Source organism: Engraulis encrasicolus, chromosome 10, assembly GCF_034702125.1.
Source record: "Engraulis encrasicolus isolate BLACKSEA-1 chromosome 10, IST_EnEncr_1.0, whole genome shotgun sequence".
NCBI classification, from domain to species: Eukaryota; Metazoa; Chordata; class Actinopteri; order Clupeiformes; family Engraulidae; genus Engraulis; species Engraulis encrasicolus.
The window spans coordinates 20562315-20578797 of NC_085866.1; the positions used below are offsets into that span (position 1 = coordinate 20562315).

Sequence of the window (16483 nt, forward strand, 5' to 3'; positions counted from 1 at the left end):
TAGAGAGAAAGAGGGAGAGAGAGACGGCGACAGAGACACAGACAGACAGACACACAGAAAGAACTGGAGGTGAAGCTCAGAGTAGCGGAGAAGGTGGTTCAGCCTCTAACTGCAGATAGGGTCGTTGGCGGGCTTATTCACTATTTGCTGAAAATACTCAACTACATAATAACAACATTGCTATGACCTTATTACCAAGAGCCATAAGTAACAGATATGGTCATTGCAATTTTGGTGACAGTAAGGTTATAACAACCTCTGTGCAAAGGGGTTAAAGAGAGGTGATGGGGTGCGTGTGTGTGTGTTGTGACAGTATTGTACAAGAGTACAATATCTGGCTGACATTGGAGGGGCAGCTACGAGAGAGGTAGAGGAGATCAGGGGGAAAGAAGAGCAGCTTTGAAAGGTGTGTGCGTGTCACTGTCACTGTCACTAGAATGACCAGAGCTAGAGGTGTTGTTGTAAAATACTGGTGTAGCTCTTTATAGCTCAGAGACAGGAAGATGGGTTGAATTGTAGGTGTTATATATCCATTACCTGTCATCATGACTCAGTTATTGATCGCTTGTTATCTCCATTGACCTTTACTGAGCTACTTCATTACCATATATGAAACTATCATGATGGCTATCATGAAAACTGTGAAAAGAAATGAGTGAGTAGAATGAGGCTAAAATTGCATGTATAGGCTGTTTCGTTGTATCATTTCCATTGCGGATGCACTTTCCATGCATAATACTAAAACACTGGAAAACCACTCCACAGGTGTGTGCTCTCTCCCCTGGCGCGTGCGTGCGCTTATATTGGTCTGCATGTATAGTGTATTGTATGTGCATGCGTGTGCTCTCTCTCCAGGTGCGTGTGTGCACGCACAGTATCTGTATATATATATATGAAGAGAGAATATACAGTATACTAGATACAATGTGTGTGCCCTCTCTCCAGGCGCGTGCCAACATGGAGGCTGAGATGGTGTTGAAGGAGGCGGAGGCTGAGAAGCAGCGCAGGCGGATCCTGGAGCTGGAGGACATGCAGCAGGGCCTGGAGGAGGCGCTACAGCAGGAGATCAAGGCACGGCAGGACGAGGAGGCCTTCAGATACGCACAGGCCAGGTAGAGTAGATACTAGACACACATACAGTATACATACACACACACACACACACACACGCACACTGCAGGACGAGGAGGCCTTCAGATACACACAGGCCAGGTGGAGTAGATACCACACACACACGCACACATGCGCACACGCGCACACACACACACACACACACACACACACACACACACACACACACACACACACACACACACACACACACACACACACACACACACACACACACACACACACACACACACACACACACACACACACACACACCTTCAGATACACACAGGCCAAGTAGAGGAACACACACACACACACACACTGCAGGGCGAGGAGGAGGCCTTCAGATACGCACAGGCCAGGTAGAGGATCAGTATGCACACACACGCACACACACACACGCACACAGTGAGTACCACACCCATGCACATGAGCAGTAAAAGAGAACTAGGGAAACTCAATCAATCAATCAATCAATCAAGAGTTTATTGTCATTGTCAAAAAGGCAACGAAATTGTGTTTCGGGTACAATACTTAGTAGCAGCAAAAAAACTAATACAAAGTTTAGTACACCTGGGACGACTGCGCACTGCGCGCATCCACCTTCACAAATCTTGGTTTTAGACAAGTGTTAGACAACATTGGGTAAGGATGAGGAGAAAAAGATTCCATAGCTCCACATTGCAAACATCACAATATCAAGGCATAGAACAAAAAACCTCATTATGGCTATAAGCAGTGAAGACGGAGACATTGTACAAGAACCGGGGGGGGGCAGAAAGAAGCGCGGAGGAGGCGTTGAAGAGTGAGGGGAGGGGTGGGCACTGGATAGCTTATCACCCCACTCTGAGCCATAGCATAACTCTCTCTGATACCACAAATATTCTCATCATGACCTAAATACTGTACATTCAGGTCAATGAGCATGGAAAGGTATTGGAGCTTGGCCATTTACTATGTTGGTTTGATCATAATGTCAATGCAAATTTACGTGAAGTTCAACTGATGGATTCTAAAAACAGTCATCGACAGGAAATTACTGAAATGCGACCAAAACACCACACTATGAATACAGGTCTAGACTGGGAACAGAAAAAAACCCATCAGGGTGTTTTCACGCGGTCCCCTCCATTTGTGACTGAACTATGAGGAAGGTCTGTCAACCAAAAGCTTGCCGATTAAATGAGCAACGGATTTATGTGTGCAGACATTTTTTTTCTTTCTGAGTTTCTTTTTGCTTTTCTTTAATGAATTAATCGATAATTTGCGTCCCTAGTGCCAAACATCAATCATTAGTAGTTGATAGCCTTATCGATCGACTTACGATTATTTGATAAGCGACGTTTTCGCCCCGAAATCTCAATGTTTCTAAAAAAAAAACTACTAAATCTAAACATTTTGATTAAATATTGAGATAAAATACCACATTTAAATTAATTCTATTTCAATTCTTTAATCCAAAGGTAATTTAAATATTCCAACTATTCACACCCCACTTCACACACACTCTTCACATACCCATTTCACCTAAGTTTCTTGTCTTAGTTGAATTGTCGATTAATTGCGATTAATGTTTTTGTAATCGATTAACGCATTGATCGATTAAAGTCGATTAATCGATTAATCGTTTGCATTCCTATTTGGCACCTTTTAATCGCAAGTGCAGTGTAATCCGTTTAAATGTGTGGCCCCATCTAAATTGTGTGGCCCCTGATGACTGCAGGCCCACAGATTTCCAGGCCTGAATGTGTTTACTTCTGCTGTTTTTGCTTTTTTTTACCTGGAAATGTGTAGCTCATCCTAGCAGCCAGCCCCCAATGGACATGAGGGGTATGCCACTTCACAAGGCTCAGTTTGGGGTTCGTCATTTAGCCTGAGACATTTGGGGCTTGATCAGACATAACCATTGAGCACAACTAGCAGCCTCTGGAAAGTTCAGCACCCACAAAATACACTCTCTGTCTCTCTGTCTCTCTGTCACAGGCACATACCGCACATAGACTTTCTGGCACCACACCCATACAGGCGATGTGCGTTGCATCATCTTCACTTAAAGCCAGTCTAGTATTGCGGTATGGTTTACACATAACCTATCTGCTGTCATACGTGTACAAGAGTACTCAGGGTACGCTTCAGAATGTCCGGGTCTCCCGCAAACGCTTAGCTTGACCTCAATTACTTATCAAGACTTTTTTTTTTTACTCATTCATGATAGATTTATGATACAGTTTGAAAAGATGAAGTTTGTTATGAATGTAGGAATCTCTGTTAGAATGTCCATCAGATGATGACAGATTTTTATCTTTTTCAATTAATAATCAAGTCTAGTAGTGTGTGTTTGTTTTGTACTTGACTTCCTACATCATTGGGTTACTGTGCCCCTTGAATTGATGTCACAGGGGAAGTCAAGCCAAGCAGAGGAAGTGTGGACACCATGATCTGACAAATCTATTTTGTCGTTTTTACACTTCTTTATTTCAGTGCTTCAGTTCACGCACAGGAGACTTGAAGCCCCACTGTAAAAAAAAGGCGATGTTAATGCAACACTTAAAGAGTACTCTGGTACTCTGGTAATACTCTGGTACAGTCAAGAAGATGTTAAATCAATTCTCTAAGTGTTCATTTACTGTGTTTTTTAACTGTATACGTATATTTTTGGTTTCCTGTTTGTCTTCATATTTTGTCTGCGTCCTGAGTCATGTCCCATTCAGTGTAGCGATTGTGAAAAGTCCACCTGGTTGTTAATGGAAAAATGTGCATCCCACACTCTGGAGGCTTCTGGAGTATTGGGAGAAGACTTAGGGGGGGCCTTGATTTTTGGATGGAGTAGGGCTGTATGGGGTGGTTTAACTCCTGAGCCGCGTTCTGTGTGGTTTGAAGATGAAATATAATTAAACTAATCCTGATTCTAATACAGCTAATTGTGATGCTAATAAAGATGCAGTTTTGTATTGTTTCGTGAGTCCCTCAGTCTGCTGGATGAAGAGCTGGATGACGGTCCATTTAAACTGTCGTGGGAAGTCTTGTTACGCTATACATGTTGTACTGTATGTGGGCCAACTGTAGTACACATCTGAAAATTATGTCAAACAAAATGACTCCACAGGCTAGATTTGACCGGACTCCGTGCCTGAGTTTGACATCCCTGATCCAAAACACCCTGTGGTGGTATATGCATATTCATTATGTCTAAGTGTTCAAAGGATAACTTCAGCCAATTTCAACATGCAGTTGTAATGCTCACACTACCCTGGACTTGTCAGTACCTGAGTTTAATATCTAATACGTCATGTTGTATTCCCCTCAGGCTGCTGGCGGAGGAGGAGGAGAAGATGAAGGCGCTGATGTCTCTGCAGGAGGAGCAGGAGGAGTACATCCTGAAGACCCAGCGGGAGAAGCAGGAGCTGCGGCAGGAGATGGAGAGCAAGTCGCGCTCCCTCAACGAAGCCCAGAGGCAGCTGGAGGAGGTGCGGGCCAACAGGCACCGCGTAGACCAGGATGTGGTGGTAAGATGCTGAACACACACACACACACACACACACACACACACACACACACACACACACACACTGAGGCCTAGGGGCACCACGTGGACCAGGACGTGGTGGTAAGATGTGCATTAAAGACACATAAACACACACACACACACACACACACACACACACACACACACACACACACACACACACACACACGCGTAGTGTTAACATGTACACTAAAGGCACACACACACGCGCACACACACAACGAGGCCCTGAGTCAGCTGGAGGAGGTGCGTGCCAACCGGCACCGCGTGGACCAGGACGTGGTGGTAAACTGCTGAACACACACACACACACTGAGGCCCAGAGGCAACTGGAGGAGGTGCGCACCCACTGACAGTGTGGAACCAGGCCGTAGTGGTAAGAAAAGAGACAGACAAACACTCACTACACTACACTACAATACAATACAGTACAATGCCACAGAGTAGAGAAGGTCAACATGCAGTCAACAGCACATGGACCTAGCAAGTACATAGTGTTACACACACACACACACACAAACACAAACTAGCTTTTGTTTACTAGTATAATGTAATGCCATGTACAATGGTGAGCTGTGTAATGATGACCTATGTCTCTTTTTTTCCTTTGACAGGCTGCACAGAAGAAGCTAAGGCAAGCGAGCACCAATGTGAAACAGTGGAATGTTCAAATGAACAGATTAATGCACCCGATCGGACCTGGGGGTAAGTCACTACGAGATTCTACACATTTCTACACAAAACTTCCACAAGCTTCTATAGCACTCCAATGCAAGCAGTTTAAAATTGTGAACCCTTCTTTTTTTGCCGTCACTGAAAACATTCTTCCCTAAGTTGTAATAAAGGACTGAATTATCAACTTTAACTGAATAGTGGGCTACAATGGTCCAAATGGCATAGTTGAGAAAAATATAGTTGATTCTACCCGAGACGAGCAACTCCAGACTGATATTATTTTTTTTTATATTATTTAATAATGTAATAATAATTTAATATTAATAAATTGTATATTATTTATATGTAGTCTGCCTCACCAGGCTGGCTTATAGTTATAGCAACTTATAGCATCCAAATACAAAACACCACCACAACACACTGTGGGCTGTCTCCACCCACCCCACCCCCATCTATGTATGTTTCATAAGCAGATCCCCCCTCCGCCCCCGCCCCCGCCCCAGTCCCACCCATGCCTGTTGCCTGTTGCGTTGTGTAATACTGTCTGTGGTTGGTACACACTCGCACGCTTTGTTTCCCAAGGCTGAAGCCAAGGCAGTGGTGTGAACACTGGGGTTTGTTCTTTCACTGCACACAGAGCCACCACACAGAGTGACGAGACAGACATTGCGATGAGATGTTCACTACATGTGACAAAAAAAACGTGCTTGTTAGCTTCGTATCCCTTGTCATTTTCTGTCCCATAAAAAAGTATGTAGAGATGAACAATTGACAATTAGGGGAAAATGTATTTGTTTATAGGCCTATCGCAACAAAATAAAGCTGGAGGTTAGAAATGGTTTTACTAAGGCAAAGGTTTTTTAAGTTTATGTAACCAGGTCATGTCATGGTACATTGTGGTTTGGAGTGTTTCAGTGGTGGGCATCCTTCGACAAGAAAGTTGCAGAGGTTTGCAAACAGCACAACAAAATGGCGATGGCATGTTTGCGTAGTTGTCACAGACTGGCCAAGAGTGTGTCATAGCACTAGCGTCATAGATCCCCCCCACCACCCGCCCAAAGTGTCAGAGTTCAATGTCTCTTGATCATTTGAATCAGATTTTAATATTTTTAGTTGTTTATTTCCAGAATTCATGCCACCCATTCACTAATGTTACATTTTTTCATGAATACTTACCACCACCATCAAATTGTGAGTGTTCATTATGACTGGGAAAATTGCACTTTTCATATATTAAAAGGGGGATCTTCTACATGGTCAGCCATTTTGTATTTCCAGAAATAGACATTTATAACTGCAAAAATGTCTGTACTTGGGCCATACTAGAAAATATTAGTTTGTTACTCAGTAAACTTTCATGAAAAGATAAAATTTGGCAATAGGCAGCCCAGTTTCAATGATCAGCATAGTTGCAGTACCTTTTCCTGCGCAGTGTACCTTTTTAAGTTCTGTCTTGTAGTCCATTAGAGTCTGTGTTTCTTGATTGTTTCCCTCCCCAAAGTCACGATTGTAGCATCAGGGCAAATACAGTATGTGAGACATTTGTTATTCTACATACAGTGCTTTTGCTTGAATTGCTTGAAGAAGGTCAGTAGACCGAAACGTTGCATTAAACCATGCAAATGTGAACAGTGCGCGGGAGCTTTCTTTGCTATAACGTTGGTGATGACCTAGGGGTTCCACTCCTACGCACCTGACCAAGGAGGTGTGCAAGAATTCTTCACTTACTATTCTACATACAGTATCTGCATCTATATCTCATCATCATTAATCTATATACCGGTATTCATCAACATTGGCATATTGTTACGCTATGTTATGAAATATCAACTTTTGTTTGATCTTGGGGTGTTTCAGAGAAAAGGCCATCTAGTGAGAGCCCGGTCCCCTCTGAGTTGCATCCGTGTGCGTGTGCGTGCACGTCTGTATCAGTTTTAATCATTCAGTTTGTCATTTTATTCTATTTTAGAGAAACGTCCATCAGGCGGAGGCTCCTTCTCCAGTTTCAAGATCCCGTCTCAGAAGGACCCGGGCCTGAAGCTGCGCGTGAAGTCGGAGCAGCAGCAACAGCAGGAGGACGAGGAGAGCAAGGAGAACGTCCACCGCAGCAGTCCAACCCTGGAGGAGGACCGGCGCCTCTCGCAGTCTCTCAATGGCAACATGGACATGGACATACCCTGATGATGATGCCATTACAGTTCTTACCGTACACCGTAGTATGTGTACAAGTATAACAACCTACTGTGAAGAAGTACAGCAATTACCCAATGTACCACTTCTAACCCTAAACCTCACTGTCTAATATACGTACAGTATGAACATGGACATATCCTCTGCATAGGATTTGAGTACCACAAGTGCCTTGCAAAATCTCCAAACAGCAGTGTGAATCGTGTGGACGTATGCACGTTGCCAAAGACAATAGATGTTGCAAAGATCTGACCACATCCACTTCCTGGAACCACCATCACAAGGAAGAGTCATAATTCCCTCTTTATGCAATCTTCATGAAGGAGGATCCATTTATCTCTCTTGTGGAAGGACTAACTACGGAGCCACAAGATGTAGAAGCAACATGCCTACTGTACTTAAACAACACACACCGTTTAACTGTGATCCCCATCCAGATATGGGCTTGAAATCTTCAATACAGGGCATTTTGCAGTCTGCCGACAGTCCTCAGGGGTGGATGCTTTTGTTTTTTTCTTTTTTTTCTTTTTTTCTTAGAGACTGGCAGGGCCAGATTAAGATGAGCCAGGGCACCTAAACTACAGTTTTCTGTGGGGCCCCCCCAGAAGGAAATATTCGCAACAAATTTACATAGTTTCAAAATTAAGGATAACATGTCTACCACACAGCATATGCATTTTTCAATATTGCATCTTGTCACAATTCTGCAATTTTTCACTTGTGGCCAATCAGGGGCCCCTGACAGGTAGGGGCCTCTTGGCTGCAGCCATATCTGGCCGGAGTGTTAATCTGTCCCTGGAGCCTGACCCAAAGTTTGTAGGGGTGCAGATAAAAATGCCCAGACCTTCGGTCCCAGTGCTGCCCTGTGAACTACCATGATGTATTTTGATCAGACTGTCAAATCTTTTCTTGTGCTAGGCTACAACAAATTGAACAAGTGTGAAGAACAATGGTGACCTAATGTGCAGCTTTTAAAAACCTTCTCCTCGGACCCAGCTGGCCTTTTAAAAAGATTAAAAATATGCAATGTCCAGCACAGTTTTTCACTGCTTGGACAGAAACGCTGTGTGTGACCTTTGGAGTGATAAAAACATGGTGTGTAAGACATGTTGTGAGATATGTACAGTTCAACTTTTTCATTGTGATTGCTGTTTGCTGATCATACTACTGTACTAATTTTTACCTTTTTATATTAAATAAATATCACAGCTGATATTTACTTAAAATGAATACATTCATTCTGAGCAGGGCAATAAAGAAGGGCAATACAGTGCTTTTATTCCCCTTAATGAACTTCAAAGGTAAAGGGGAAGTAGGTGACCACGTAGTAAAAGGAGTATTCCTGATTTAGAATGTTCCTGAAAACAGTTTAGTGGTCACTATTCTTTCACTTCTGATTCAAAACATTGTGCATATAGGGAGCCAAACAATAGATACTGTACTGTGTAATTAGGCTATAGGCCTATGCAGAACTGGAAAGTCTAAAATTAAATTATTTACTGGCAGTCGGAGTACACACACACACGCACACACACATACACACACACTTATGAGATGAAGTTTAGTGATATTTGTCTACCACACAGATCACGCCTCTGGTGTGAGAAGTCAGTTAGTAGTAGGCTTATATCCACATAGCGAGTCACAACTGTTAAGGTTCAGGACTCCTGTGGTTTTGAGTGAGCTTCCTGTTTCCGCCATCAGATAACATGCAATGTTTCACTCAACTTTCTTCTTCCCTTCTCATCTTGTAAAACATTCTCTCTACACCTACTTATACAAAAGATCCAGCATCGAACAGACTGAGGCGTTTTACAGAATTATTTAACTTTGGTTTTGGGACAGCATCTATAATGCATCTTTAATGTTTTTGTTCATCAGTTTGGATGGATGGAAAGTAGTCCAGGGGAGACATCAAGAGGTGAAAAAGAGGTATGACAAGACAATCCTGAGGCAAGTGCTAGATCAAATTCTGGTACACAAGTAGGTACACATATGTTTTCCAGTCTGCCTTTCAGAGAAAGTACATGTAAAAATGTGTGCAGATTAAAAAAAGAAAAGAAAAAACCCCATTGCAGAGCATTAATATCTGGGGATGAAATGGCACACTCCTGGAAAATGAAGGCATGTATGCATACATAGATTAAATGCATAAATACATGCATACAAATACAATTGCATACATACAAATGGAACTTTATTTTGGTATTGTTGCACTCTTATTTTACAGAATTTGACGCCCGAGGAAATAAAAACAAAGTAACCCGGATGTGAAAAAATAAGAGGTTTTCTGAAATATCGCGATACCACGGGTTCTGCGAACGGGCTATCCTTGCGATTGCAGAAAGGGCACTGTGAGGCCGAAGATTGTACAAGGTGTTCAGTGCAGAGGAGATTTAGGCCTGAGCACTCGACATTTATCACCGTAAACATGTTGTCGAGAGCAGCGCTCGTGTCAGGTCAGTATGGATATGAAAAAAGTTTAATAGCAATCTTATTTGTTGGCTGTCTAACTTGCAGATCGGCAGCTCTTTTATCAGCGTAACGTTGCTTTTGATTCTGAAGGGTAACGTTCACTTACTGACACGACCAGTGACTACCAAGGTTGCTGCTGTCATTTTGTGTTCTTAAAGTGCATAAATGTTTGTTTAAATTGTTCCAAATAATGATGTGCAGCCATAGCCATACTCAAACTACAAATAGAACGACATTGTGCGTAATACCTTTGGTTTGTGGTGGTGTTAGCATGAAGGCTACAAGCTAGGTTAGCTTGTTAGCCTTGTGCCCTTGCAGCGGCTACAGCGTTGACATTTACGAAGTCAGCATTGAAAATGAATGGCCAACTCGCTAACTTTTGCAGTGGTGTGTCTACGGTCAGTTTTTGATGGTTACATAACAGATAATGGCTACAGACAATAACCTGCGTTACTCTGAAGCCAGTCTGTCAGTGAAGGGTCGTTTGTTTGTCATGGGGAGTAGACAGCTAACAGAGTACCAGACTCATGCACATGCTGTACATGCTGTACATATGTGACAGATGATCTGAACATGTCCCCCCTAAGTAGCTCTTCAACATTTTGCACAAGTGTCCTATAAAAAGAATTGCCTTGTCATTTCTATTATTTTTTTTCTAGTATGTGGATCAAGTTAGGAATCAATACGTTGTCACACTCTGAAGTGAATTTTGGAGTGTGCTGTTTATCTGTTCACATCTGATGGCATCACTACAGCAATGCTGAATTTTACATTATTGTAATGTGAACGTAGTATGAAAGTAAATGTTGTAAATTATTGGATTGCACTACTGCACTGTTTTTAATATTGTACCATGTCTTAGTAATGCATTTGTCCTTCACAGCCCCTGTCCTTAAGAACAGCGGAGCGTTTGGAGCCTGGTAAGACAGAATTCAGTTCTTCCATACAACTGTTAATTTGTTAGTGCCTTGGAGCAAGATTTTCAGCTTTGTGATCATGGTTCAGGGGTGCGTTTCTCGAAACCGTAGTTGTTAGCCAGTTTGCAACGTGGGTAGTTATCAATTTGGAATTGCATTGCAAACAGCAAAGTATCTAACATAGTTAGCAACTACGGTTTCGAGTAATGCACCCCTGCTTTGTCACCCTACCAATCTTGACTCTGACCTCTTGGTTCCTGCAGTGTGGTCCAGGCTTCCCGTTCTCTCCATACGTCAGAGCAGAAGAAGGCCCCAGTGCCCCCGCTGCCAGAGAAGGGCGGCCAGACGCGCCATGGCATCATCCCAGAAGAGCTTTTCACAGTGCTGTACCCCAAGACCGGGGTGACAGGTCAGTAAGGGCTGCATTAACTGTTTGTTGATGGCCAAAGAGTGAATGACAATGGCCGAAATGAGGTCTGGGTGGCAGTCTTAGGTAGGGGAGGAAGCCTTCCAAGTCAGATGTGCATTTCTTTTTTACTCTGTGAGGACCGTTTCCCTTGATGAAGTTCAAGTTAAGTTTTCGGCTCATTTGGCAGTAACTCTGAAAGGAGATCTGAAAAAAGTATACCGGTAATTTTCATTGTGGTAGCAGCAAGTGGCATGCCTAGTATTTGAATAACAGTAAATGTGTAATGGTCATTACTAATGAAATGCGTAATCGACACATTTGTCACTCACTTCTGTCCCTATAAGGTCATAGTGATGCTGCATTATGAGATGGTGGTTTGTACGCAGACTATTCATCCTAAATCCTTAAAATCAATAATGGGGTATGGTGCATCATGTAATTGGTGTCTTTTCCCTGCAGGTCCCTACATGCTGGGATTTGGTCTCCTGACCTACATGCTGTCAAAGGAGATCTACATCATCAACCACGAGACCCTCGCTGCTCTCTCCATCGGTGCAGTTCTCGTCTACGGCGTCAAGAAGTTCGGTCCCGACGTCGCAGCCTTCGCAGACAAACTCAATGAGGTCAGTTTGGTGTGAAAGAAAGAAGTGGCACGGTGGCCAAACTATTTGTGTAGAAAAATGTACATAAACAAAATGTAATTTGCTATTTGTATTTGCTTCATCATCAGACTTATGATGAAAACATTAACTGGGGATAAATGGCAAAACGGGAGCAAGTGTGCAGACGTTCCACTTTATTTTCTATAGTTTTTTTTTTAACCCTTTTTTTCCTGCAACTGCATTTTGGATGTAAGCACCTACCTCACCTCATGTACAAAATGTGCAAAACTGATGCATGCACAGATCAATGACCTTCAGAAAAGTTGGCCAAACTGACCAAAATATTTTTTTTTACGTCAAAGTGAGGGAGGTTTTGTCATGCACTGCATTTCCTCTGCTTCTATGTTTTCATGGTAACGAGTTCACTAATTAGCTAATATAAATGGTTGAGGAGGTGAGAATTGGTAGCAGCCACTTCTGATAATTATTGGGGCTAGATGAATTTACAGTAAGATAGATAAGATAAGATTTGCATGGTGGTTTTACACTCCACTCCAGTAATGAGGCCTTATCAGGATAAATATCATCCTTGTCTATCATCCGCCACCTGAAGAGTAATTTAAGCCAAGTCTTGTGGACTGAAATGTGATGCACTATCAAAACCAAATCCCACTGAGCTTTTAAGTCAAGGTTAAGCACTCTGGGCCATACATGGTTTCTAAATGTTTGTTTTCTCCTGGTTGCGTGACACTAGCTGCGCACAACTCAACCTCTGATTGTTGGAAACCACTGTCGGTGAAAAAATTAGCTCTCGTGGTTGGCTGCCAGTGTCTTGCAACATTGCGTTTATAAACACGGTGAACCCATGTATTACTTACTTCAATTATTCTTTTTTTTTTGGGAGAAGAACTCTTGATGATAGGACGGAGGTGTGCAGGAAGACTGTTTCAAATATTTTAAGAACAAAACAAAGAGAAGGGAGCCGCCAGAAGAATATCGTAGCTAACTGCTTTGTGATTTTGGTCCATACAGGAGAAAGTGGCGAAGGCTCAGGAGGTGAAGGACATTGCCATGGCCAACCTGGCCACGGCCGTCGAGGAGGAGAAGAAGGAGCAGTGGAGAGTGGAGGGGCGACAGATGCTCTTCGACGCCAAGAGGGTGAGACACATTCCACATGTAGCGCATTCAGGCTAACTGAGAACTGTGCCGTGCCCGTTCCCGCACATAATAGTGAACCGGCCGGCCGTCGTGTTCACACCACAGATTTTAGCGTTAGCGAACTGGAAAGTTGGTTCGCAATGCGAACTGCAAAATAGTTGGTTCTTCTCCGCGAACCGTGACGACAGCGTGGCCATCAGCAGGTCCATCCGGGTAACACAAGTGCAGAAAAAGTTCAGAGCCCGGAATGAATTCGGGCGGTTCGCAGATAAGCACTTTAGTGCCTAACAGAACTAGTGCGGGCACCGGCACCGGCTCCGTTCTGGTCGGCCTGAAAGCCCTAATGGTCTTCTTTGAAACTGTGTGGGGGCATTCAAATAAAGGTACAAAGGGAGGGAGTGCAAGAGCTGAAAATGGAGCACTACCCTCCTTTATGACATAATTTTTTAATGTTGTTATGCAGCTTCTCATGAAATATGACATATTTTGTAAAGGACTCTTAGTACATTTGCAATACAATTAAATTATATTTGGGGGATATTTAGGGGATGAGGTTTTAAAGGTGGCTACCTTCAATATAGGAGTGAAGTGCAAGGGGAAATCCTGGTTTGTGCTCTTAGTACGGCCCTCGGATGATTTTTACGGCCCTTAGTGGCACCTCAAATGAATACGGTTCCCCACCCCTGATTTATGAGCTGGGCATGGACCATCTGGTTGTGCAAGTCCTCTTGCAGCCTCTTATGTTTGATGCTCTTCAATATTTTATAAACACATTTCAAGTTGTTCTGTCATTAGCCATGAAGATGTTGAATGGGCCCCTGAAGGTCAGCATACACTGGTTGACTTTGGGGAAACTATTGCTTTCTCTTTAGAGGTAGGGCAACACTGAAACAGGAGGACTAAGAAAGGCTGGAAGAAAGTAGTTTGACTTGCCCACATTGTGGTGTCCATGGTTTTAGGCTGTACTTTAAAACATGGACTTTCATCAATGACTGCCGATGTTTTAATTGTACTTAATGAGACACGACTGCTGCTTTTTAATAACCTTTGAGGGACCTGCAACAGTTGTGAAGACGGCATTTCAGATTCGAGATGAGCAGCACCTTTACCTCAGTAGTAACTATGTCCACCACCACCACTCACTTTCTCCTTCCTTTTTCTCTGTCCGCAGAACAACGTAGCGATGCTGCTGGAGACCAACTACAGGGAGCGCATCCACATGGTCACCAACGAGGTGAAGAAGCGCCTGGACTACCAGATCGCCCTGCAGCACCTGCACCGCCGCATGGAGCAGGAGCACATGGTGGACTGGGTGGAGAAGAACGTCGTCAAGAGCATCACCCCACAGCAGGCAAGGACCCCTCTCTCTCTCGCTCTCTCACGCTTTACTTCTCTCTCGTCATCCATATGTCTTTTCATGTATCTATCCGTCTCAAATAGTCACCCCACAGCAGGCAAGGACCCCCCCCCCCTCTCTCTCTCTCTCTTACTTGCTTTCTCTTTTCATGTCTCTGTCTCCAATAGTCTCTCTCTTTACCTCTATCTCTCTTCTTCACATCACCCCATACCATGCAAGCACCCCTTAGTTTCTCTCTTTTTATAATTGCTCTTTTTCTACTGTATATCCATCTCTCTTCATCCATCTCCCTTCGTCCCTCCATCCGTCTCTAATAATCTCGCTTTACCTCTAACTCTTTACATATCACCCCTTAGCATGCAAGCCTTCATTGCGCTCTCTTTGTCTATTTATCTTTGTCCATCCTTCTTTTCGTGTCTCTAGCTGTCTCCAATACTCTCTCTCTCTTAACCTCCATCTCTCCACATCACCCCACAGCAGACAAGGAACAGCCCCCCCCCCCTTTCTCTTTATTGCTCTCTCTTCATCCATTTCTCTTTATCCATCCCTCTTTTCATGTCTCTGTCTTCAATAGTCTCTCTTTACCTCGATCTCTTTTCACATCACCCCATAGCACGCAAGGACCCCTCATGCTCTCTTTATTACCCTCTTTCTCTATCCATCTCCCTTCTTCTATCCATCTTTTTCATTCTTCTGATGCCTTGCGCTAGATTTTCAGAACCAAGCGATTTTGGCATTACTGTTTTGACCTTGGAACCCACCTCTTCAGTTGCAGCTTGCACCCGTCACTTTGCAGTTGAAACAGTAAAACAACATGGCCCTACCATGTGCTTAGCAGACAGAATTTGCTTCTCAGTTTGTCTCTGAGCATTTCCCATGTCCTGGGGCCTCATGTACAAAGACTTCCGTAGATATCCTACTGAATCTTTGCGTAAGTGAATATATGAAAAAGTGCATTTGCGACTGAAAATCTTAAATGGATCACTCCATGCATAAGCAGGTTTTCATGATGATTCATGTGGTATGTCCAATTTCACATGGAATTTAGTAAACGTGCACTTTTTCAAGCTAAGTCAGTATTGGTACATCTGAAAATGTTCGTGGAAATTTACATACAGAGCTTTTTTGTGCGTAAGTAAGTTTTGTACATGAGGCCCCTGCTTTTAAGTTGCCAGTATTTAAGTCCAGCGGAGCCTGCTCAACATACATTTATTTCCTGAGGTTTCATAAAACTAAGCTCTGTAACCTACCTAATCAGTTAGCCTGGATTGCCTGTTTTTGGAAACCGCAGCCTCCGTTGCTTTTCTTACCTTGACATTCCAAATAGGCCAGTAGCGCTGGCATTGTGAGTACAATTATGATACCATTTGTCATGGCCTACAAAGTTGCTTTGAAATGGCGAGCATTTTGGTAATTCCTATAAAATGCCACCAGAGGTCTCCGTTGTGCCACATTTTACTACATGCATCACTTAGATTTGAGGACGCATGATGGAACTGTAGGCCTACAGATGCAAAATGAGGAAGTGCTGTCTATTTGGGTGTAGCTAGCGATCTTACTGACTTTTTTTTGTCATGTCTGCTTGTGTGTTTCAGGAGAAGGAAAGCATTGCCAAGTGCATCTCGGACCTGAAACTGCTGGCCAAGGCCAAAGCGGGCTCAGCCACCGCTTAAATCTTGTCTTCATAGAAGGCCTCCCTACGTCCACCCCCCTTACTCTCTCATCGTCACATGAGTGAACTTGTTGTTGACCATTATTATTAATAAAATATTTCCTCTTGGAAAAACTGTCTGACTGTCCTGTCATCAAATCTGTGTACATACACCAAGAGATATTCAATAAAAAAAAGATTTGGTTATTCACTGATTCATCCTGTGTGTTTTGGTGTTATTGGTATTCAGGTGAATCCGCTCACTGATTGTAGATAATGTCCCAGGAGATGACACACCAGGAAGGCCGGCCTGGCCATTATCAAGGAAGCCAACTGGGTGGACAAATGGGTCACTTGTCCTGGGCCAATGTAGAGAAAGAAGGGGCCCGAAAGTGGGTCCTCGTGATATG

At 43.3% G+C, this 16483-nt stretch overlaps 2 protein-coding genes across 4 annotated transcripts in view; both read left to right on the forward strand.

Annotated features, from left to right (window-relative positions):
* Positions 1–8730, forward strand: part of def6a (DEF6 guanine nucleotide exchange factor a) — a 25272-nt gene extending 16542 nt beyond the window's left edge. For all 3 annotated transcript variants that reach the window (XM_063208361.1, XM_063208360.1, XM_063208362.1), the window contains exons 9-12: positions 946–1112; positions 4421–4619; positions 5254–5344; positions 7284–8730. In XM_063208361.1, coding sequence (XP_063064431.1) covers positions 946–1112; positions 4421–4619; positions 5254–5344; positions 7284–7495 — 669 coding nt within the window. In that variant the 3' untranslated portion in view covers positions 7496–8730. The remainder of the gene's footprint in view (positions 1–945; positions 1113–4420; positions 4620–5253; positions 5345–7283) is intronic.
* A 1088-nt stretch (positions 8731–9818) lies between these two features.
* Positions 9819–16288, forward strand: atp5pb (ATP synthase peripheral stalk-membrane subunit b). The gene is made up of 7 exons (XM_063208363.1): positions 9819–9963; positions 10863–10899; positions 11160–11305; positions 11765–11928; positions 12940–13065; positions 14237–14416; positions 16018–16288. The coding sequence occupies exons 1-7, from the start codon at positions 9936–9938 to the stop codon at positions 16093–16095; spliced, it is 759 nt and encodes a 252-aa protein (XP_063064433.1). The 5' UTR covers positions 9819–9935; the 3' UTR covers positions 16096–16288.
* The last annotated feature ends 195 nt before the right edge of the window (positions 16289–16483 follow it).

Excerpts from the sequence above, each read along its gene's own strand:
- atp5pb (XM_063208363.1), top strand. The coding sequence starts at position 9,936 with ATGTTGTCGAGAGCAGCGCTCGTGTCAG. Across the intron at positions 10,900-11,159 it reads AGCGGAGCGTTTGGAGCCTG|TGTGGTCCAGGCTTCCCGTT; the intron begins GTAAGACAGAAT and ends TGGTTCCTGCAG. Across the intron at positions 11,306-11,764 it reads CCCCAAGACCGGGGTGACAG|GTCCCTACATGCTGGGATTT; the intron begins GTCAGTAAGGGC and ends TTTTCCCTGCAG.